This window comes from Chiloscyllium plagiosum, chromosome 4 (genome assembly GCF_004010195.1).
Source record: "Chiloscyllium plagiosum isolate BGI_BamShark_2017 chromosome 4, ASM401019v2, whole genome shotgun sequence".
Lineage (NCBI taxonomy): Eukaryota > Metazoa > Chordata > Chondrichthyes > Orectolobiformes > Hemiscylliidae > Chiloscyllium > Chiloscyllium plagiosum.
In genome coordinates this window covers 8,294,037-8,317,666 of record NC_057713.1, presented here as the reverse complement: position 1 = coordinate 8,317,666, position 23,630 = coordinate 8,294,037, and the positions used below count along the sequence as shown (strand labels likewise).

Below are 23,630 nucleotides of genomic sequence, written 5' to 3'. Positions count from 1 at the left end.
TGCTGTAAATCAGAAGTAAAAACAGAAACCAAGACACAAAGCATTCTGCTTTTTCCACAACTGCTTTTTAGAGTATGGATACATGTTGTACACCATATTAAGTGTGATGGCAAGTGTGCAAATTATATATAAATATAATTTCATTTATTTTACAAGTTCAGAATTTGAACCAGGCCAGGCGGCTTTGGTCTGTGTATATGAAGGAGTTTAACAATTAACTTTCTGGTCTTTCTGGAATCATGATTTTAAAGCCAGAGTGTGTCAGACAGCAGCTGACTGGAGGCTCTCCTACAGTAGTAGCATAGATTTGTTAATATTGTGGGACTTTTACAATGAGAGAGTAAACATTGAAAAGCATGGAATAGCTGACTTTGGTTTAAGAGAATCAAGAAGTGATTTCTGTTTCAGGAAAAACCACAGATTGGAACACTTTTGTTTGCATTTGAAGACGACCTTGGTCAGGTCAGTTCTAAGAATGGTTTCTCCTGGAGAAGGGAATTAGTTTAGACTTCAGAAAGAAGTTACATCAGTGTAGTGATTTTAATTTGTAAATTCCAGTGTAAAACTGTTCAATTAGAAAGCTGAAGGAGTTATTTGAAGCTAAAAAAGTTTAAGCTCGATTGTGTGAACTATCAAGGGAGAGGCCATCAAATTCTCAAGGCCAAGAATTGGAAGGGACAGGTAAATTACAAATTTAGCTGTAGATGTGACAGAAAATGTAATTCTCTCTCTCTCTCTGGTATTTGAGTACTGTAAAGCGATGGTGTGAGGAAAGATAAGGTTTTGTTTAGCCTTGATTTAAAATCTTTCAATGAGTGTTTGCTATAAACAGCTTGATTTCTTCTTTATTTTAATTTATTTTGTGTAATAAAATGTCTTTTAAGTCTGTTAAATAAAAGGGATTAGACCTTAGTAAAGTAAAACGGGACTATGGTCAATCAAGGAGTTCTGCAATGCTTAGTTAAGGTCATCATCCAATCTCATTATAGGGATTTGCCCATGATCAGACAGACATTTGGTGTGTCAAAGGTCCAGGGATCCACAACCTACAAGTCAATTCCAATCAGTCCAGGGATCACAGATAAGTCAGTCAGCGAGTAGTAGAAACATCTGTCTGTGAGTTGGGCCACAATTCATTGGGATGTCCTCACATGTCAGGGGGTGGGTCAGAAATTCATCATCATGCTCCACTTGCTTCACAATGTCATGCAATGCATGAGCATTGCCAAACTAGTAAATTCTAAACTGAAGTAATTAATTAATATTTGTTATTTGCTGCCATCACTTGCGCATTTATTATGCGTATTCATCAGAGACTCTACTTGTCCTAATTTTTAAAGTGTTTTTATTTTTCTTAAAGCACTTAAATCATTTAGCTCTGTTGTTCTAACTATATTTGCTCTCACTTTTCTGCAATATTTCGATATCTCTTTCGGCATCCTCGTGTTTCCTATGTTACAATATTGACTACAATTCAAAAAAGTGCATTGACTCTGAAATATTTTGGAACATACTGTGGGTCGTGAACGACACCATACAAATGCAACAGTTTCTCTGCTTTCATGTCTTCTCCAATGTAAGCTACATAGTATCTTAGCAAAATGTTTATAAAGTTTTCAACACAAACTTTATTCATGTGTGCTAAGATGACACCATAAGCACATGAAACTCCAGTTACAGCAAATCATTCAAGGACTATGGAAATCGTGCTGCTACAAAATACTGCACGAGCAGAAGAAATTAGTATGTACTAATAAAATCAAGTACTATCAAAGGGAATTTAATCCAGACAGCTAAAATATGACTGCATATTCAAGCATTAAGTTCTTTGAAGAAGTCAAAATAAAATTTACAATCAAAGAACAAAACTACAATTTGGCTATTCCATTTGATTAACTTCATATTTTGATGACAACTGCCTCTGTAAAATCAATTAACAAAATTTCCTTTGCAAACTTAAATGTGAAACTCATTTGCGCACAGCAAGGCCATTTACATCAGAACAGGGTGTTGCAAATTCCTATTTCCTCAATGACAGAAATTGTCAGGTATTTATGCAATACATAGTCATACACTTAAATTATTAATACAGTACATAATCTAGCCCATACCAAATTCCTTTCCAGAATTTGGTTCATGCTCTGACACAACTGGCCAATAACAATAAAGTAGTGCTTTGAAGCTCTTTCCAATAAATACCTCTGTGGGCTGCATAGAAAACAATCTGTATCATATTATAGATCAAACCAGTTACTTTAGAAATATTTAATATTAAATAAGTCATTTCTTAAATTGTAAATGATGCTGCAGTGTGCTCAAGTATTAAAGACTTCTGTACTTTATTTTGCAAAATTATACAGGATGCTGCAATACCATATGTGCTTCAGATTTAACTGGACTATTAGTAAGAGGTCATCTTCATAATCACACATCCAAAAGTCTTGATGCCGGCTGTTTATGTTATGTTGTTTGAAGTGCATTAATTGAAGGAGATGTGAAACTTTTGAGGACAGATTCATATAAAAAGAAAAAGTGAACATTCTTTCTCAAACAAAAAACACAATAAACTAAAATTGGCACAATTAAATCTACTGTACAAATGCATTACAAAATACGGGCATTAATCATTCGATACATATTACATCACTCAGACAAAGCAAAATAAATAAATTTGACTTGGGATAAACATAGAGGCTCAGAAAATGAAGCCTTTCACGATGGTCACTTAGCAAGCAACAACATAACATAATAACAAGGACAACATTCATGCAAATATCCATATATTCTCCACCACCTAATTAAACAATAGGTGTACTGAAAGATAAAAGAGAAAAGGGAATTAGAATGTGAAATTACATTAATACTTAACTCAAAAGCAAGACGAGATTTCTCCAACCAAACTGCTATCAACTGAAATGTATGAAGCTGCTCACAGTCATTGCAATCAGTGCATCATTGCAAACTGCACCAATATCAAAACATTTAATTAAAACAATCACAATACAAATGAAGAATTTTCACTCTTAAATGTACAAAATAGCCAAATCATAATGATGAAACTTTCAAATAGTACATCATATACAGCTTAGACAAAATTTAGCAAGCCCAGTAAACATCTGTGTTTCCTTTATAAGCAGGTTTCCAATTTATGAGTATCATCAATTTTCACACAAACTGCACACTACTTTGTCCTTTGCAAACAAAAGCAAAGAGTAGAGACATCTAAGAAACCAGATTTCTCCAACACTGCACCAGTCGCACAATCCACCAAAACAAAAAGCAAATAAAAGCCTATTTCAGAAAGAAAACTGGAGAAAATTCCTTTCCATTGTCGTAGAATAGCTTGATGCATATTTCATCTTCTTAGCAACATGTCACAAAATTATTTGCTTTTGAAATTGATTTGAAGTATGGAGTTACAATGACGCCTCTACAATAACATCCAGATCCTTCTCCCATTCTGCAACTATCCTTAGTATAGAAAACACTGTGCGCTGCACACAAATTGGCACTCAGCGCAGTACTCCACCAGAGTCTGATCTCCAACATCAATGATAACTATGTTCTGTACATGATAACATTGCCAGTTTCCCAGCCAGCCCAAACTGTACCAGATTCCACAGGACACTCACTTCTTCAGCAGCTCCTTTTTCTAGCATCTTGTTAAGGATAATGAAAGTCAGGAATACATAGTGATTCAATGACAACAATTCGTGTTGTAAAATTCACTTGACTGAAGAGACGGGACTTTTATTTTTACATAAGCATACGTTTTCCATATGTTGAAATTTTCTAACATCTTAGTAAAGATCCTCACACACTCTACCTCTATTGATCTTTATAGGAACTTGCTTATAATTGAAGTCAAACTAAGCCACAATTTCTCCATTCTGACTTAAACGGTATATACAAGCCACTTGACCCAACTATTCTGTAGCAGTATTAAGATTCCATACGAGTCTCTGCCACATAAACTGCATAAACCTTGATTTGGAAGTGCTGGTGCTGGACTGATCTGCAAAGTTAAAAATCAACTAGGAGAAAGTGAGGATTACAAATGCTGGAGATCAGAGTCGAGAGTGTGGTGTTGGAAAAGCACAGCAGGTCAGGCATCATCCGAGGGGCAGGAGAATCGACACTTCGGGCACAAGCTCAAAATCACACAACACCAGGTTATAGTCCAACAGGATTATTTGGAAGCACTAGCCTTTGGAGCGCCGCATCTTCAGCAGGTGGTTGTGGAATAGCGCTCTGAAAGCTAGTGCTTCCAAATAAATCTGTTGGACTATAACCTGGTGTTGTGTGATTTTTAACTTTGCATAAACAGTGCAGATCACGTGATGATCCTACATTATTGGTTGCTATTGGTTTTATTGTGAGCAAGGACTTTTATCAACTAAAGCAAATGATGACTGGGCGAGGAAGCAAATATATTTTGAGATACCTTATTCTAGCCGAGACTGCAGTCAATTTTAGCAGTAATGCTTTATCAAATTTGTCATGCATACTGGTACAAGGGACCATTTAAAACCTCTGCCATATTCTTGGAATACACACAGTAAGCCCAGAAAAATCTTTCAACAGCTGCATGAGTCCCTAATTCTTTTCCTCACTGAGTCTTTCTGCACTACGTTAATTGCAGATGTTGAAGAAGGTGCACAACATCATCTCTAAAAAGGACAATAATGAATGGGCAACAAATGCCTTCTATCTTCAAACAAAGGTTTTGCTCTTACAATCGCTACTACCTGTTACTCTCCTCTCCAGCATCCTGCTGTGCTAAAACGTGAATGAATTCTGTGCCTTTCTGCATAGTTTCTTTTATTTGATTTCATAAGATAACCATTCTGATTATTGCCTCTTTGGTGTTGAACATTAATGACTGGGTTAATATCTAAACATGTATGCTGGCACCTGATTCACAAGCAAGATTATTTTCTCCACTTTTCTAAATATTGTAACATGGGTACAGTTAGAAGTAATGCCAAGCTCTGGATGATTGATTCTGGATACTTGAGTTCAAATCTCACCACATCTATGGAATTTAAATTTAGTTAATTAAATATATCTGGAACAAAAAGGTGGCATCAGTATTGGTGATCATGAAACTACCGGATTGTCATAAAAAATCCATCTAGTACACTTATGTACTTTATGGAAGAAAATCTGCCGTCCTTACTCATTTTGGTCGATTTATTACCAGAGATCCACAGCAAAGAAACTGATAACTGCCCTCTGAAATTGTCTAGCAAGTCATTCAGTTTTCATAAGGCAAACAGAATGGAAAATAAATGCTGCCCTTTCCTCTGAATGAATGAAAAATATTGGAGCATTTCTACTTCCTTCGCCACCCGCGAACTCTGAATTTCTAACTTCCGTCACCCGAGGATGTGGTAAAGATAGTCACTTCACAACAAGCAATTGTCATCCACAAACTCGCTACTGACCTCTCTTGAATCACCAATCAGCCAACTTGTTCAAACAAAAGGATTTTGTTGTATCAGGTATTCGCTAATAAAAACCACACTGGCACAGATTGCAAAGTCAAACATCTTGTATAGGCTTAAAGCAATATTGTTTTCATCTACCAGGCAAGTATTTATCTCAGTAGACATCATAGATATTCTTACCTTTCTTAGAGAGAATTAAAAGTCTTATACCAATGCTTACTTTGGTTGCGCTTACTCCAATTCAATGTATAGCTCAAACATGTTTTTAAAAGACTATATTCCACTGCGAGGCTGGTTTTGGCTGAGTGTCAGAGATGTGAAATTACATGACAGCCCAAGTTGTCATCCAATCCTGAAACTGAAAATGTTCATTCCACCAAAACAAACTGCTGAAAGTAACTCATCTTTGTCATGACACCAATTATATTTGCACCAAATATATAATTTTTGAATAATATAAATACATAGAAGATACATCTGACTTGTGCAATGGCACTGAATAAGATCTCAGCAACATACATTTATATAGCATCGTCAATGTCCCATATCAATTATACCAGTTGGAGTACTTAAAGTAATATTGGTTCATGCTGCTTCAAGAACATCGCGACTTGAGTGTGTATAAAACCAACGGATACATTTAAAAAGTTGTCCTAGTAATAAGCAAGGAAATATTAGGAAAGGCATGAGAAAGAGTCTTTGTTCATGAGAACAACTTAGATTAAAATATGACAGAAGCATGCAAAAATGATGGTGGCATGGGGCATGATTGATAGCGAACATTGTGACCCAATAATGGACAGCCAAATGCCAAGAAGCCAAAGGTGCAAGACTAAATGTAAGATTTACAACAGTGAAGAGGAGAGATGTCTTTACAAAAGAGAGTTGAGAGTTCTTAAAATCAAATTTGATTATTAATTGTTCAGGCAAAAGGTATGTTTCTTCTTACATTTGATATTTTGCATGAAGAAAATAGATGTGGACAACTGTGATTTGAACTATTTATTTGTGTGGAGTGTGAACACAGATACTGACTTGCTGCGCCAAGTATCTGTTCCTGCATTATAACTTCGATGCAGTTCAATGCTCTTTTGTACCAAAAGCAACTAGCGCAGCAACATGTGTCTTTATTTAATGGCACAGTCTGTGCACCAGATAGACATGTTTAAATGGAAGTAGTAAACTCTAGCAGAGCCAGATTTCAAAGATTAATCCATGTTTTTCTCAATTCTTTTTGAACAATATTGTTCAGTGGAATGGAGCCCACCTTATCTATGCTATGCATTGGCATAAGATAGTACCACATTGTATTATTAATATATGATGACATGTAAAAACAACCCTTCAAGTTTTACTACTTGATATTAAGTGTAGTCAGCGGTTGGGACAGTCTCATTCCCCACCCCAATAAAATTCTTAATTTGAATCATGAAAGGCAAGGAGCAATATAAAACTTTAAAAGTTAAGCAGCCCTGCCTCTCTCAAATGTACAGTCCAGAAACAAAAACAGAAGTTGCTGGAAAAGCTCAGCAGGACTGGCAGCATCTGTGAAGAGAAATCAGAGTTAATGTTCTAGGTCTGGTGACCCTTCCTCAGCACGGCCCCTTCCCCAGAAAATTCAGTCAATATGATACCCCTGCACCTCTAAGCAAATAGCTACAGAATTGCAAGGCAGGAGCTAAGAGCAAGTTGAGGACTTTTTAAACCAGAACTGGCAAGCAATATCTACAGTATGTAGGCCAAAATGTTAACATGCTCAATATTCAATGATATGGGGGAGGAAGAACAAACAATACAATCTAACTTTTCCCAACTCACCAATATTGTCTACCAGTGGCAGGTGATGGTGGTCCTTTGCACAGCTTTCCCAATTACTATTTTCCTGTAAAGTATGTTATCTAAGTCTAGCAATTAAGACCATCTACAAGAGGTTACTGAATTTTAAACATAAGTTGCTTAAATAAAGTCTATTAAGGTATAATCATAATAACTATGCAATCTTGAAATCTAAGCGCCAACTTGAAAATGACAAGCTGTTATATTGTATATCCTTCTCACATTCAAGAGGTTTCATGTGTTCAAAAATAAAATATTATTAATGTTGAAAATGCTGAAAACTATTCAGCAGGTCTGGCAACATCTGTGGCAAGAGAAACAGATTTAATATTTCAGGTCAAAGACTTTTCATCAGTGCACTGGTTTCATATACTGTTACCGTTTTCTGTAAAATACTAGTCTTCACCTCTTCAAAACTGCGGATACCAAGTTACAATTTATTGCTAAATAGAACAAGTTAGATACATGCATATAAACATTTGAATTAGAAGCAGGAGTAGGCCATTCGGCCCCAGATCATTGTTGAGTTGATAGTAACCATAAATCTGCATTCTCTCCTCACTTTACAGAAAAGCATTCCAAGGACACACAACCTCTCAGAAAAAAAATCACTACACCTCCATTTTAAAAGGGCAGCCTCTGATTTTAAACACTGATCTAGTTCTAGATTCTCTCCAAAGGGGGAATATTCTCTCCACACCTACCCTGTCAAGGTCCCACAGAACTTCATGTTTCAATCAAGTCAACTTAAACTCTTCCAAACTCTAGTGGATACAACATTGGCTTGTCCTTACTTTCCTCAGATGACAACCCTGCTCTCCGCCTGCCCCCCTCCCCCGCATGCTTTCAAATGTATGCTTTCACAAATTACACTCTATTTGCCCGTACACTTGACTTATCTGTGTCTTTTTATAGCCTCCCTGTGCCCTCCTCACACTTATTTTCCTATATATCTTTCCTATCTTTGTGTTGTCAGCAAATTTGGCAACTACACCACCATTCATCTAAGTCATGTATATAAATTGTAAACAGCTAAATCCCAGCACCAATCTTTGTGGCACACCACTCATTACATCTTGCCAATCTGTGAAAGGCCCATTTGTGCTGATCCCTACTCTCTGCTTACTCTTAGCCAGCCAATCTTCATCTATGTAAATGTGCTACTCCCTACACTATGATCTTGTATTTTTCCACAATAAAGATTGATATCAAATGTTATTATGGAAATTGAAGTACAGTACATTCACCAATTCTCCATTATCCACAGAACGTATTTCCTCTTCAAATATTTCCAATAGGTTAGTCAAATATGATTTTCCTTTCACAAAACACCGTGTACTTATCTAAATGTCCTGCCATGACATATTTAACAATAGCTTCTAATATTTTCTCTATAACAGATATTAAACGACTTGATCAGTACTCTCCTGTCTTCTTTCTTCCTCTCTTCTTAAGTAACGGAGTTACATTTGCAATCTTCCAATCTAGTGGGACCACTCCTAAATCCAGGGAGCTTCAACGTGATTCGGTCAAGCTGAGTAAGTGGATAAATTCACAGAAGATAGAGTGTATTGAGGCTAAATGTGAGACTATCCAATTTTGGTAACAAAAGCTGGAAGACAGATTATCTGAATGATTATAAATTGAGACAGGAAAATGTGCACTGAAAACTAGGTGCCCTCGCACCAGACAATGAAGATAAGCATTCAGGTGGAGCAGGGGGTGAAGGCGGCCAATTATATGCTGGTCTTCATTGTGAAAGGATTCCCTGGAGCGGGGATGTTTTGCTGCAAATTTAAAGGGTCTTTGTAGCACTCATCTGGAATGTCGTGTGCAGTTTTGGTCTCCTTATTTGAGGAAGAATGATCTGTCTATAGAGGAGTACAGTGAAGGTTTACCTGACCAATTCCTGAGATGGCAGGACTGACATATAAGTTAGGATGATATTCGCTGGAATTCAGAAGAATGAAGGGGAATCGCATAAAAACCTGTAAATTTCAAACAGGACGAGACAAGGTAGATGCAGGAAGGATGTTCCTGATGACAGGGGAACCTGAGCCAGGGTTCACAATCTAAAAATATGAGGTAAACTATTCGGGACTGATATGAGGAGCTATGTCTTCACCCAGAGAGTGGTAAACCTGTGGAATTTGCTCCCAAAGAAAGCAGTCAAGGTGAAAGCACAGTACAATTGGAAGAAAGAGTTGGATATATCACGTGGGGCTAAAGGAATCAAAAGGAGATGGGAGAAAAGCAGGAGAAGACTGTTGAGTTGAATGACCAGACATGACCATAATGAATGTCATAGCAGGCTCAAACAGTCAAGTGACCTACTCCAGCTCTAATTTTTCTATATTTCTACAAGTTGTGGAAAAGTAAAACCAATGTTTCAACTATTTCACTAGCTCTTAAGTCAGGCGGACCCAGGCATTGGTCAACCCTTCAACTCCAACAATTTACTCCTCTCTATGATAATTGTGATATCCAGAGTTGCTTCCTCCCTTCCATTTCCTGATTTATCATTGCTTTCAATATGTTACAAACTTTCTCTACAATGAGAAATAATGCAAAATACCTAATCAATCAGTTTGCCACTTCTATTGCTTTCCATAATTAATTCTCTAGTTTCACTTTCTGCAGAACCAACACTCATTGTTAAAAATATTTTCTTCTTTAAATATTTACAAAAATGCTCACTATGTTTTTGCATTTCTGGATAGCTTTCCCTCATAATTCAATTTTCCCGAGCTCTTAATTTTTGCTAATTGCTGTTTCTTCTATTCCAAACAATCTTCTGACTTACCATCTGTCTTTGCACAATTATATGCTTTTTCTCTTACTTTGATACTATCTTTAGCATTTTAGTCAACCATAGATGATGCAACCCTTGGAGTTTTTCCTACTCATTCGTATCTATTCTACATTTTCTGAAATATCCTGAGAGATGTCACTCCATCTCTATTCACCTAACCTTTAACTTAGTTTGCCAATTCACTTTAATGTTCCTTTCATGTCCTCATAGTTTTCTTCATTTAAATTTTTAAAAAGTCATCTTAAAACAACTGTTTTCTCCCTCAAATTGAATATAAAAGTCAATCATATTACTGCCCCTGTTACTTAAGGGCATCTTCACTATGATATCATCAATCAATTCCATCTTATTGCAGATTGTCAGATCTCTATTACTGGCTACAGAATATGCTGTTCTAAACTATTCTCATACATTCAATCAACTAGGCTACTTTTGCCCATCTGATGTTACCAGTCGTTATGTAGATTAAAATCTCCCATGATTTTTGCTGCGCTTCTTTGATAATCTCTTACTATTTCTTCCCTTATGTACCATCCTACTGTTAAGGGGACTTATACACCGTAAGTGACAAAACTTTGACTGTCGTAGAGTCATAGAATCCCTACAGTGCAGAAAGAGACCATTCAGCCTATTGCATCTTCACCAATCCTCCCAACAGCATCCCACCCAGACTCAGTCCCCCATCCCATCCTTGTTACTCCACATTTACCATGGCTAATTCACCTAGACTGCAAATCCCTGAACACTACAGGGCAATTTAGCATGGCCAATCCACCCAACCTGCACATCTTTAAACTGGGGGAGGAAACCCATGCAGACACGGGAAGAACATGCAAATCCCACACAGTCACCCAGGGCTGGAACAGAATCTGAGTCCCTGGTGCTATGAGGCAGCAATGCTAGCACTGAGCCACTGTGCTGCCAATTAGCTGATTCAAAGATGACTTTGTTAATTAGCAGCAAAACAAAAAACCTAATTCTGGAATTACTCAACAGGCCAGGCTGCATCTATGTAGAGAAACAGATCTAATATTTAATCAGAATGGTTTTGAGATTCTGGTCCTCAAATATCTTTCTCTTTTGTTGACTGAAGACTACCTTCATTGAGAGGAGGCTCGAGGTTGCTTTGGGAGTTGGTTTGAAGGAGAACTTCGTTTTTCTGCTGTTTAATGAAAAGCACCAACAAAATTGTGACTCATGGAATAGGAGACTTAATGTCAACTCTCATTAAAAAGAAACTCGCTTAAGGACAGAAAACAGCGAGCTGTGGCAGCTGGTTACTGTCAGATTACAGGATTGTATACAATGGTGATCCCCAAGGGTCAGTGCAGAGACCACTTTGATTACGTCAGTCTACCTGTCAGAAATACATCTGATCAAGGTAAGACTGGAGTGACCATTGCACATAATCTTTGTGGAGATGAAGAGCTCATGCTGAGGTCTCCGTGCCTATTGTTTTGCTTGGCACAATCCCAATGCTAAATGGGAAAGATTAGAATGGATTTTGCAGCTCAAAACTGGGCATCAATGTGGCGCTGTGGATCATCAGCTGCAACATTGCATTCACTCATAATCAGCAAACTCATGGCCCAACATATCACTTATTTTACCTTAAGCAAAAGCATCAAGCTAGATTCAATGAACAGCACACAAAAATATGCCAATGGCACCGCCAGGCATACTTGTTGCCATTCAAGTTGATCTTTGTCAAAATTTCCTCCGAAGATCAGGATTGATTTACATGCCAAGTGTATTAGAGAACTACCAACATAGGGATGGGTGGTTGCCATTTTAAAGCCCATAGGCACATGACGCAAACATTTGGGGGCGCCTTAAAATCCCTCACATCTTCACAACACAGTCTCTAATGTCAGCTTGGTCCCTTACACCATTATAAGGCACTAGGAGATAAAACATTTTATATATGAGTGTGTATGTTTGCACACCTGTGTGTGGATGAAAAACTGAAGCTGACCACTAAAGTGAGCATTGCAGGTCGTAGCTGACATGTGGGTAGGGGGCACAAAGTATACACCAAGATTATACAAAAACAATTTCTGAGGCTGAAAAATAACAGGATAACATAGCGTCATAGAGTTATACAACATGGAAACAGACCCTTCAGTCCAATTCATCCATGCTACCACTATATCCTAAACTGATCTCGTCCTGTTTGCCAGGATTTGGCCCATATCCCTCTGAACCCTTCCTATTCACGTACCTGCCTCCACCACCTCTTCCCATACACACACCACCCTCTGTGTGAAAAGGTTGTCTCTCAGCTTCCTTTTAAAGTTTTCCCCTCTCACCTTAAACCTATGCCCTCTAGTTTTGGACAATCCTGCCCTGGAAAAAAGACGTGGACTAGTCACCCTATCCATACCCTCATGATTTTATAAACCTCTGTAAGGTCATCCCTCAGCCCCTGACACTCCAGAGAAAAAAAGCCCCAGGCTATTTAGTCTCTCCCGATAGCTTAAATCTTCTAATCCTGGCAACATCCTTGTAAATCTTCTCTAAAACCTTTCAAGTTTAATATCATCCTTCCTATAGCAGGGAGACCAGAATTGAATGCTGTATTCTAACAGTAGCCTCACTAATGTCCCTATTGTTTTATAAACTAAGCTACAAATTTTTGTCAAACATTATGCCAACCTGCTAAAGCTACAACACAGGAATACTTGGAGGTCCAACAGCACAGTCAGCCTACAATTTCCAGAGTTATGCAATTGTTACGACATGGGGTAAACCCCTCTGCTAATTTAAAACCAGCAACACAAAAGATTTATTCCACGTTAAAATTCGACAGGCCTAGAACAAGTTAAAGCACAAATTAACAACTTTATTTCTTAAAGTACAACAGAGAATAATTAACTAACAACTATTTACAATTCCCTCATCTAACCCACCTTTTACTTTCCCTTCTACAATACTAGTCCGATAAAACCCCCGATTAAGATTCACAAAACAAAAGTTATCTCAAAACCATGTAACTTTTAGTTTTCTCTGAATTCCCGCATTTTTCTTCTTCTTGCGAATTCTGCTTCAGAGGTTACTGATCGATAAAGGTACCTCTAAAGTGAGCTATTTCTCAGGCAGTCTTTTTACATGTTGGTGGCCTGACAGTTCTCCTCTCAACTATTCAATTTTCCCCAGTCTTCGAATTGTGTAACTGGCTTTTAAGATTGTCAATATACTAAATTCAAACTGGATTAGAGTTTTGTATTTGTCGGGGTGTAATTTAAACTGATTGGCCTAATTCGAATCGGTTTTTTCATTTCTCGGCAACCAGCTAATCAAGTTGTTCGACCAAATGTTACATTAGTTTTTTTTTCAGAACACTTGGTTCTGTCAGGTAATTCTGTTGCTTTTAACTCTCTTAAAAGTACCGTACAACCTCATCTTCATAAAACAATCCATTCTAAGGAAGGGTCACCGGACGTAAAATGTTAACTCTGATTTCTCTTCATGGATGCTGCCAGACCTGCTGAGCTTTTCCAACAACTTCTGTTTTTGTTTCTGATCAGATTTAAGGTTTGCAGTTCTGCCACATTAGGCCATGAATGATCGCAGACAATTAAATAATTAACGAGGAGAAAATTCCACAAGTACCTTCAACCCCAATGATGCAGAAGTCAAGTACATTAGTGCAAAAGACAAGACTGAAGCATTTGCAACCAACTTCAATCAGATGTGTGAAGTTGATGATCCATATGTAAGATGCAAGGCCAAGGGTCTTTAGACAGCACCTTCTAAATGTGTGGCCTCTCCCACCTAGGAGGAGATGGACAGCCAACATATAAAAACACCACAACCTGGAATACCTCACCAAGTCACAAACAATTTTTTTTTAGTTCTTTCATTGGATTTGATCATCGCTTGTCTAACTGCCTTTAAGATGGTAGCAGTGAGTGGCTTTCTTGAACTAATGCAGTCTTTGAGGTTTACTACTGCCAAGAAGGGTGGTGCAGGAATTAGACACAGTTCCAGGATTTTAATTCAGTTTGACAAGAAGCTATATTCCTGTTTCTTCACAGTTGCTGAGTCAAAATTCTGGTACTCCCTTCCTAACTCCACTCTCGGTGTGCAACAATTCAAAAGACAACTCAATGCCTTTTTCAAGGGCAATTAAGAATAAGCAACAAATGATGGCCTTACTTTGCAAGCAATGTTCAAGACTCATGAAATAACAAAGACAAAATTCACAAAGTGTGTTCATAGATGGCAGATGTAACTTTATATGAATATAAATAGGATATAATACATTTTGGGTTGGAATGCTTTGTACATAAAAAGCATGACATAAATGCAAGCTGTTGATAAATAGCAGAAATAGTTTATACTAAACAGTAAATGTTAAATGCAGGGCAGGAGAACAAAGGTTTGAATACTTTATTACTGAAAGAACAGGTGCAAAAGATCAATGGTTATTCTGATTAATAAAGACAGGAGTACAAAAGTAAATTAATAATGATGAAGACTTTGGATTGGTCATTGTTACGGAGATTGTTCATGTGCCTATATGCAAAAGATATTAAAACCATAAAAACAATGTAGCAGAGGTATCCTGGGATGATGTCAGGGAAACAAAACTTAATCAGAGGGTTTCATAGAAATTTTGTTATAAAGATGTTTTTTGCACAATGGAACACTTTACTACTGTATAGGGATTGTCCAGATTAGGCCACTGCTGTTTTGAAAGAAGTCAAAATTAAATATTTGCAGTGGAGAAAAATATTTTTTATGCAAAGCATACATGTTGACCATGGCCATGTAGCACTCTCAGCACTGAGTCAGATGATTCTGGATTCAAGTCACACTCCTGGTCCTGAACATAAAAATTGAGGATGACACTCCAAAGCAGTTCCGAGAGAGGGCTGCACAGTCTTTTGGATGGGATATGAAATCAAAGAGCTGAAGAGAGACCACCTGTTCACCCAGATGCAACAAATCCTATGCAAAACTTCAAAGTAAAGCAAGGAACCTATCCCAAATATCCTGTTCAATACTTATTTTTCAATCAACAACATGAGGACAGATTATTTTTTTTATCATTCCTGTTAGTGGAAGCTTGGTATATTGAAATTGGTAGCCGTGTTTCCCACATCGTGATGGTGACTAGTGTTCAATGTATTTAATTGGCTGTAAAGCACTTGGAAACACCCCAAGCTCTACGAATATGCTAGGCAATGCAAGTGTATGAAAATTAATTTTAGCATTGAACACTATTTATTTCCTATTCAACCATTTAAAATCTGCTTCTCACAAATGATAACATGATATCATGCCAGTTCAAAAATATTTGTTGCATATGCATCAACTCAGCATAATTAAGCATTTAAAATGTTTCATATGCAACTCAACTCAATTTCATGAGCATGTTGAATATGCAAATTTATGCCACATTTCTGGAACAATCAAGCAGTCAAGTAATTTCAGGAAGAGTGATCATAGATGTGCTTGGGGACGAAGTCCTTATGAGAACTAACTGAAATGTTTCCATATGTTTTATAAAGTATTCTATTCCCTCTAAAAGCAATCATTCACATGCACTTGCTGGCAATGCTCCAAACAATCCATATGGACATTGCATCCCTTACGGCACCATATTAGTCATTGGACTGCTATGTCACAGCTCATACAGAAAATAATATAAAAGGCTTTCCATTCCAAGCCCAATATCTTGCTTTACATTTTAGCTCACCACCTGACGGCATTCTACAATGGGACAGAACTGGGAATGTTTCACCAAAAAATCTTTTACATAAAAATTTTAAATAGTTTCCAGACCAGTCACATTAAATTTAGTTGCATTCTTTGTACTGAAAAGCACTTAGACAATTTTCTTATTTTTCTTGCTCTGCAATAAACACTTAAATCTTATGAGTATCACGGTTCATTAGCAACTAACAAAATATGCCATTTCTATCAAGTTACATCTGCAAGCCATATATTCTGAAGTTTTGATCTCGGCAATTAACTAAAATATAATTGAAAAATACACATTTTTAAAATTTCACTCCATTATATCAAATTAAATGTAAGACGAAACTTTTGTCTCCAAGGACTAATGCAGCATAAACACAAAGCAAGACACTTTTATAAGCTTATTCACACACTTGCATCTAAGTGTTGAAACAATACTGTTTTGCAACTTATTAAATAAGCTAATATTTTAAATACATAATTCAAGGGGCTTCACGGCTGTTAATATTTCTACTGTTATTCTATATCTACTCAGGCAGGCAATCATGAAATTGACAGCACTTGTACAAAAATTAATTGTGCCATGAAAAGCACAGGGTCTAGTTTGCAAATCCCCATAATAAAGTGCTGATTTTAACAGGGCTACCTCAGGAAAACGTTAGGTAAACAGAGTATCTCTTTTGAAAAATAAGGTCAGTTAACACACCAGAAACTGAACTATGCAATCGCCAGTTCAGTACGAATACTGGCAGAGATTTGTTATAGGATTCCTCCCCAGTCAATTGAGGAATGGTACAAGACATGGAAGAAATTAAGGAGGAAGAGGAAAAAAAAACACACAAAATTATATTGATTTACAATCTATTATTTTTGTGTTTACAGTGTCTGACAACATTCAACCAAAGTTTGACAGATGAGCAGACTTAGATATGCAAGAAAGGAACAGGAATGGCCCATTCAACCTTATTCACAGAGATTATGGCTGATCTAAACCTTGATTCCATTAACCCATCCTATTTCTGCAACACTTAATATCCTTGCCTATCGAAAAACATGAAGCCCTTTCAGTTCTCAAATCTTTAATTGACACACAATGTCAAAAGATTTTTATCATAGAATCCCAGATTTCCAAACTTTTGTTTGGAAACATATTAGGCACTCTTATTCTGGACTACCACAGCAAATAAAAGCACTTTGGCTTTCAACCCTATTTTATCATTAATGGTTATGAACACAAAATAATTTCTTAAATCATGCTGTTCCAATGCTCTACTGCTCTAGGTGTCAAAAAAACTCTTCCAAAAAAATTACAATCAGTTCAATCGATAATTTGAAATCAGGGATGGACTTAAACAGTTAATTCTTCCTCAGACCTCCAGCTATCATGCTGCAAATGTCCCTTATTTTGATTATCTAATGCTCAATTATGTCTATTATGGGTATCAGATAAACTCCCCTACGACTGTCAATGGCAGACAGATTACTGAGATTAGAGATTGAAAATTTAAGTTAATGCTTCAAAGTTGCAAGCTATTCAACAAATTTTCAATTTTACTAAAATATAATGTACTTGGAAACTGCCTTCTCATCTGAACCAAATGTTAAAAGAATAGGCAAACCACGCATTGCTTTTCCTGTACATTGAATGAATAACATTTTTGGTTGATAACTGTTGGCGAAGTCCTGCAGATGTAGCAGTTTCTAAGAAAGACAGGAGAAGAGATCAATCTAGAAAGGGATGATCTGCGATAGGGTGGAAGGTAGGAGAGATTAAGTGACAAAAGAAATGGTGGAACGTGAAATGCGAGAGCGATGGGAAAACTGAAGAAGCAAAAGATGTGTCAAATAAAAACAAGGGAAGCAGATTGTCACCAGTAACTGCTGTCTTCTCTAAAAATACTGAACTCTGTCATCTCCCCAATGCCAAAATTTAATATTTCTATGCCCCTCACCCATTACACTGCATAAAAGTAATGACCCATATTGTGATAGTTGGATAAGTTTCTTCAAGAAAACCTCTTAAGAAGGGAGTTATTCATAACTACCCACTGCATTAAAAATTTTACATTTAAAAAATTCATGATTCTTCACAGCACAACAAACATGTCAAGCATCCACAACCTTAAAGATTTACAAGAAAGTTGCCAGGGTTGGAGGGTTTGAGCTACAGGCAGAGGCTGAAAAGGTTGGGATGGTTTTCGCTGGAGTGTTGGGGGCTGTGGGGTGATTGTATAGAGGTTTATAAAATCATGAGGGGCATGGACAGGTTAAATAGACAAGGTCTTTTCCCTGTGGGAATCCAGAACTAGAGGGCATCGGTTTAGGGTGAGGGGCAAAGGTTTAAAAAGGGCAACTTTTCACCCAGAAAGTGGTGCATGTATGGAATGAGCTGCCAGAGGAAATGGTGAAGGCTGGTACAATTACAACATTTAAAAGGCATTTGGATGGGTGCATGAATAGAATGGGTTTAGAGGGATATGGGCCAAATGCTGACAAATGGAAGTAGATTACTTTAGGATATCTGGTCAGCATGGACAAGTTGGACTGAAGGGTCTGTTTCTGTGCTGTATGTCTCTATGACTCTATGATTAATATATCAATGCTTTAGTCTTGCTCTGGTCCTCAAATTGAAAATTACATTGACATTGTTTCCAAATTTCATTCATTCCTTGCCTTTACATAATTCGTTAACTCTTCTTTGGATTTCAGTCTCCAGTTCTGGAGTATCTACTGCAAGACCATTAGGATCCACAGCCACCTTGACTATGTACTTCTTCCTATCTGTTCTTGTTTTATCCCTTCAGCTTCTCTATTTCAACTGCATCTGTTCTAATCTTGCCACCTTCTATCAGCAGCGCTTCCTTTGTTTTTAATTCAATGAATGAGGGCTTTGCTAACTAGGCATTTGTTACTCATCCCCAGGTTCAGAGAAGTTGATGGTGACCAGTCTTTTAAACTTCTGTCGTCAATTTGGAGCAGGGACATCCAAAATGCCATTTGGGAGGGAGTTCTGGGACTTTGGTCCAGCGATGATAGTAGTTTGGAGGAAAACTGGCAGCTGGTGGTGTTCCCAGTATTCTGCTGCTCTTGTCCTTCAATATGGTACTGGTCGTGGGATTGAAAAGTATTGTCTTAAAAGTGTGGATGCTGATTTGTCATGAATGGTGTCAAGCTTCTTGAGTATTGTTCAAGCTACACTCATTCAAGAAATTGGAAAGTATTCTAGAACAGTCCTGACTGTTGCCTTGTAGGTGAGTCAGGAGGTGAATTTCTCACTGCAAGATTACTAGCCTTTGACTTGTCCTTGTAGCCACAGTATTTATATGTGGAATCCAGTTCAGTTTCTAGTCAATGGCAACTCCCAGGATGGTGATAGTGGAGGACTGAATGTTGATAATGAACCACTGAATGTCAAGGAGTGATCGTTAGATTCTCTTTGTAGAATCATAGAATCCCTACAGTATGGAACAGGCCCTTCAGCTCAACAAGTAAAACACCAACCCTCCTAAGAGTAACACACCCAGACCCATTCCCCTATCTTATTGCTCTATATTTACCCCCGACTAATGCACCTCACCTACACATCCCTAAACACGATGGGCAGTTTAGCATGGTCAATTCACCTAACCTGCACATCTTTGGACTGTGGGACGAAACCAGAGTAACCAAAGGAAACCCATGCAGACGCGGGGAGAATGTGCAAACTCCCCAAAGACAGTTGCCCGAGGCTGGAATCGAACCCAGGTCCCTGGCGCTGTAAGGCAGTAGTGCTGACCACTGAACGACCATGTCACCTCTTCTGATTTTCTTCTACCCCACTTCCAGATTCTTCTACACATTAGTTGGCAGAGTCCAGTTCCTTTGCTTGTGATCACATACAGTACCCTCCATCCCAGAACCACAAAGGTTCTCCTTGTTCTCACCTCCCACCACACCAGACTCCATATTCAACACATGTTGAATAGACTCATGAGGCTAAATATCATGTTCTTGTTCCTAAAATTCTTTACCATTGCTGTAATAAACCCTGCAATGCCTATGGGAATCACTAATTAATAATGTCCCAGTGGAGTTCACTGAGTAAGAGTTCCTTTGGTAACAGGCAATGGCCTGTCCTGCTTGAACTGATCACCTGAACCATTTATAAAGCAGAACCAGGCTACATTGCCCTTAACAGGCTTTGCATGTAAATAGAGTCAAAAAGTGTGGCGCTGGAAAAACACAACAGGTCAGCCCACGTCAGAGGAGTAAGTGAATCAACGCTTTGGGCATAAGCCCGATTTTGACTCTCCAGCATCTGCAGTCCTTATTTTCTCCTTTGCATGTAAATATCTAATTGGCTACATGGATGATTTTTTTTGTTGCAAAGTCAAAAAAAAATGTCTTGATCATTTGGTAATGGGGAGAAAGAAAGTTTGGTTTTGTGTGATCACACTTCCAGATATTAACAAAAGTAGAAGCAGAGATGGATCTGCAGAATAGTTTCCTGGGCTGGGACTAGCCTACGTATGCAACAAGTTGTGGCTGTATTTGTTTTCAACAATAAATGATGCTCCTTTCCAGCATTTCCTGAGATATTACACTGGCTGTCTCGAACAGCCTTGCCTTTGAACAACCCGGAATAGAGAAATGTTGGGAATATTTGGGAAACTGGAACCTTCCAGTGGGTATGGAGGACTGGTCCCAGTAGGTGAACAGAATGGGATAGAAGGGGACCATTGACAGAAGGCTATTCACCTGACTACTTGTGAGGGCCTGAGTTTCCACATCAAAGAGTTTAACCTACTAGGCAGCCCCAGAGCCAAAATCTTTTCATGAACTGATAGATATAGTAGTGGACTCCTATGACCCCAAACCATCTGTTAAATTGCAGTGTAACTGGTTTAACATGGCAAACATATACTGGGGAACTGGTCATTGAATCTTTGATGAGACTGCAGAAATTGGCAGAACTGAGTATGGGCCAGCTCTTCAGGAAATGTTAAGGGATCCCTTAGTTTGTGGAATTCATAATAATGTGACTCAAAGGAATCTACTGTCCAAATCAGACCTGGACTTTAAGAAAGCCATAGAACTCACTCTTTCCCATGAAAACATGGTAAAAAGACTAACAGCTTCAGGGGTCTCCAATCTTGGGCGACTCACATACTAGAGAGTCAAGTTCCCAGTGGAGAATACTCATGGCTCCCATTGCATGCCAAGACTGGTGTCGGAGGCCACATCATTCCAGAACTGTACAGGAAGTTTCTTCACAATACACTGGACAGCAAGAATGCCCACGCCACACTTGTAGCCATAGCATCCACCCCAGACAAGGCTACCAAAACAGGCAAAACATGTACCACACAGGCTAAAGGGTGAAGTCACCTCAAGACAGGGCTTTGCTAATAAATCAGTCCATAGAAAAGGAACTGATACTGGTAAATTACATCACTGCTCCCAAAGTGACTCCATTTAAGATAAAACTCCTGTAAATGGCCACTCCCTAGATATGGAGGTAGACACAGGTACCATTGTATCTATTGTTGGGGAGCAAGCCCTTGGGAAACTCTGACTGGGCATCTTGCTTTTAAGCCTGCGAGACACCAAGGCTACATTGGGACCACTATAACCCCAGTTACATATCGGCAACAGATAGTCCAAAGTCCCCTTAATGGTGCTGCAACCTTTTGGGAAGGACTTGTTACAAAAAAAAAACTGCCTGGATTAGCAATAGATCTTTAAAATGAGTACTGGCAATTTCTCTGAAATTACTGGGCGGCATGGTAGCACAGTGGTTAGCACTGCTGCTTCACAGCGCCAGAGACCCGGGTTCAATTCCCGCCTCTCTGTGTGGAGTTTGCACATTCTCCCCGTGTCTGCGTGGGTTTCCTCCGGGTGCTCCGGTTTCCTCCCACAATCCAAAAATGTGCAGGGGTTAGGCGAATTGGCCATGCTAAATTGCCCGTAGTGTTAGTTGAAGGGGTAAATGTAGGAGAATGGGTCTGGGTGGGTTACGCTTCGGCAGGTCGGTGTGGACTTGTTGGGCCGAAGGGCCTGTTTCCACACTGTAAGTAATCTAATCTAATCTATCCCAAAGTACTCTAAGAGGGCCTCAGGAAGATAAAAGGCACCAGGGCCAAGATCTATGTAGACCTAGAGGCCTGACCAAAATACTTCAAAGCATAATTAGTCCCTTCGATGAGCCAGAGTAGAGGCCAAATTGGAACGTCAAGAGGAACTGGACATCCACTATAATTTGCTGACTGGTCCATGCCAGTAGTCCCAGTTATAAAACGTGACAACTTAGTCCGTCTCTCCCATGGGGCTATATGTTGACAGTCAATGCTTCCCACTTAGACAAATACCCTATGTTACACTTGCTGGAATACCCTATGCTTGCTGGAAAATCACACATTTTTGAAATTGAATGAATCATGCCTACCTCCAACTAGAGCTTGAGGGGTCATCAAGGAAGTATGTCATTGTAAATATTCAGAAGGATTGTATGAGTATACTCACTTCCCCGTTATGGTATCTTCAGCTTGAGCCAACTTTCAAAGGGTAATGGAGAACATCCTCCAAAAGTGCCAATTTGCCTGGAAACATTTTAATCTTCGGAGCTAGAGCAAAAGAACACGTGGAGAGTCTGGAAGAGGTCTTACAGCATTTTTCTAAGTTTGGCATCCAATTAAAAAGGGGAAAATGTATGTTCGGGGTGAACAAGGTGAATAATGTACCTCAGGTCAAAAGATGGATCATACCCTGTCAAAAAGGCGAAAGTCTTTTCCAGGTCCCAAAAATTACTAGGGAGAGATACGATCCATGTGAAGAATCCAGAGATTCCAGGAGTTATCCTTAAAAAGATTGGATTTGTATTGTATATGGTCAAAACCAAGGAGAAGATTGCAAAGAAATAAAAGAGGGAACTCTCCACAGAGGAAATTATTTTGACACATATCACCAAGGACATGCATTCTGCACTCTTCAGTGGTCTTCACAAAACAAATGTTCATCCCCAACAGGAATGGGGCCATGAGTGAAACGGCACAGAAGGTACCATCATCACAGGAGTAAGTTGGAACGCTCCGACTTGAGGGGAGAAGGGATATGATCATTTCTACAAGACTCATGGGGAATCACTAATTAATCTCCTGATGGAGCTTGTTGAGTATGATTCCTCTTGGTAACAAGCAAGGGCCTAGCCAGCTAGAATTCATCACCTGAGCCCTTTAATGTTGGGCATCCTGAGTTATTACAATTGGCAAATGCTGGAAAGCTGGCAAAAATCGACAACAAGCATGGTTTTTTTTTAATTAAGGCTTATCATTCACCTACTTACATCTACCTTCTCAATCTGCTGTCTACATCCTGTTGATCTCCTGTAGGCTTAGGCAAAGCACGTACTAGAACATAGAAAAATACAGCGCAGTACAGGTTTTTTGGCCCTCGATGTTGCGCCGATCCAAGCCCACCTAACCTACACTAGCCCACTATCCTCCATATGCCTAAATGCCCGCTGCTTAAATGCCCATAAAGAGGGAGAGTCTACCACTGCTACTGGCAGGGCATTCCATGAACTCACAACTCGCTGAGTAAAGAATCTACCCCTAACATCTGTCCTATACCTACCACCCCTTAACTTAAAGCTATGCCCCCTCGTAATAGCTGACTCCATACATGGAAAAAGGTTCTCATGGTCTCATAGGTTTAGGGTGAGAGGGGAAAGATATAAAAGAGACCTAAGGGGCAACTTTTTCACACAGAGGGTGGCACGTGTATGGAATGAGCTGCCAGAGGATGTTGTGGAGGCTGGTACAATTGCAACATTTAAAAAGCATTTGGAT

At 38.7% G+C, this 23,630-nt stretch overlaps 1 protein-coding gene across 10 annotated transcripts in view; it reads right to left on the bottom strand.

Moving 5' to 3' along the window:
* LOC122548836 (vacuolar protein sorting-associated protein 13B-like) overlaps nt 1–23,630 on the bottom strand; it is a 968,370-nt gene that overhangs the window by 688,971 nt on the left and 255,769 nt on the right. The window contains exon 18 of one of the 10 annotated variants that reach the window (XM_043687677.1): nt 2,318–2,500. The exons of the other annotated variants lie outside the window; for them this stretch is intronic. Within the exon in view, the coding sequence (XP_043543612.1) occupies nt 2,340–2,500 (161 nt within the window). The 3' untranslated portion in view covers nt 2,318–2,339. Of the gene's footprint in view, nt 1–2,317; nt 2,501–23,630 lie in introns of those variants that run through there. 10 annotated transcript variants of the gene reach the window in all.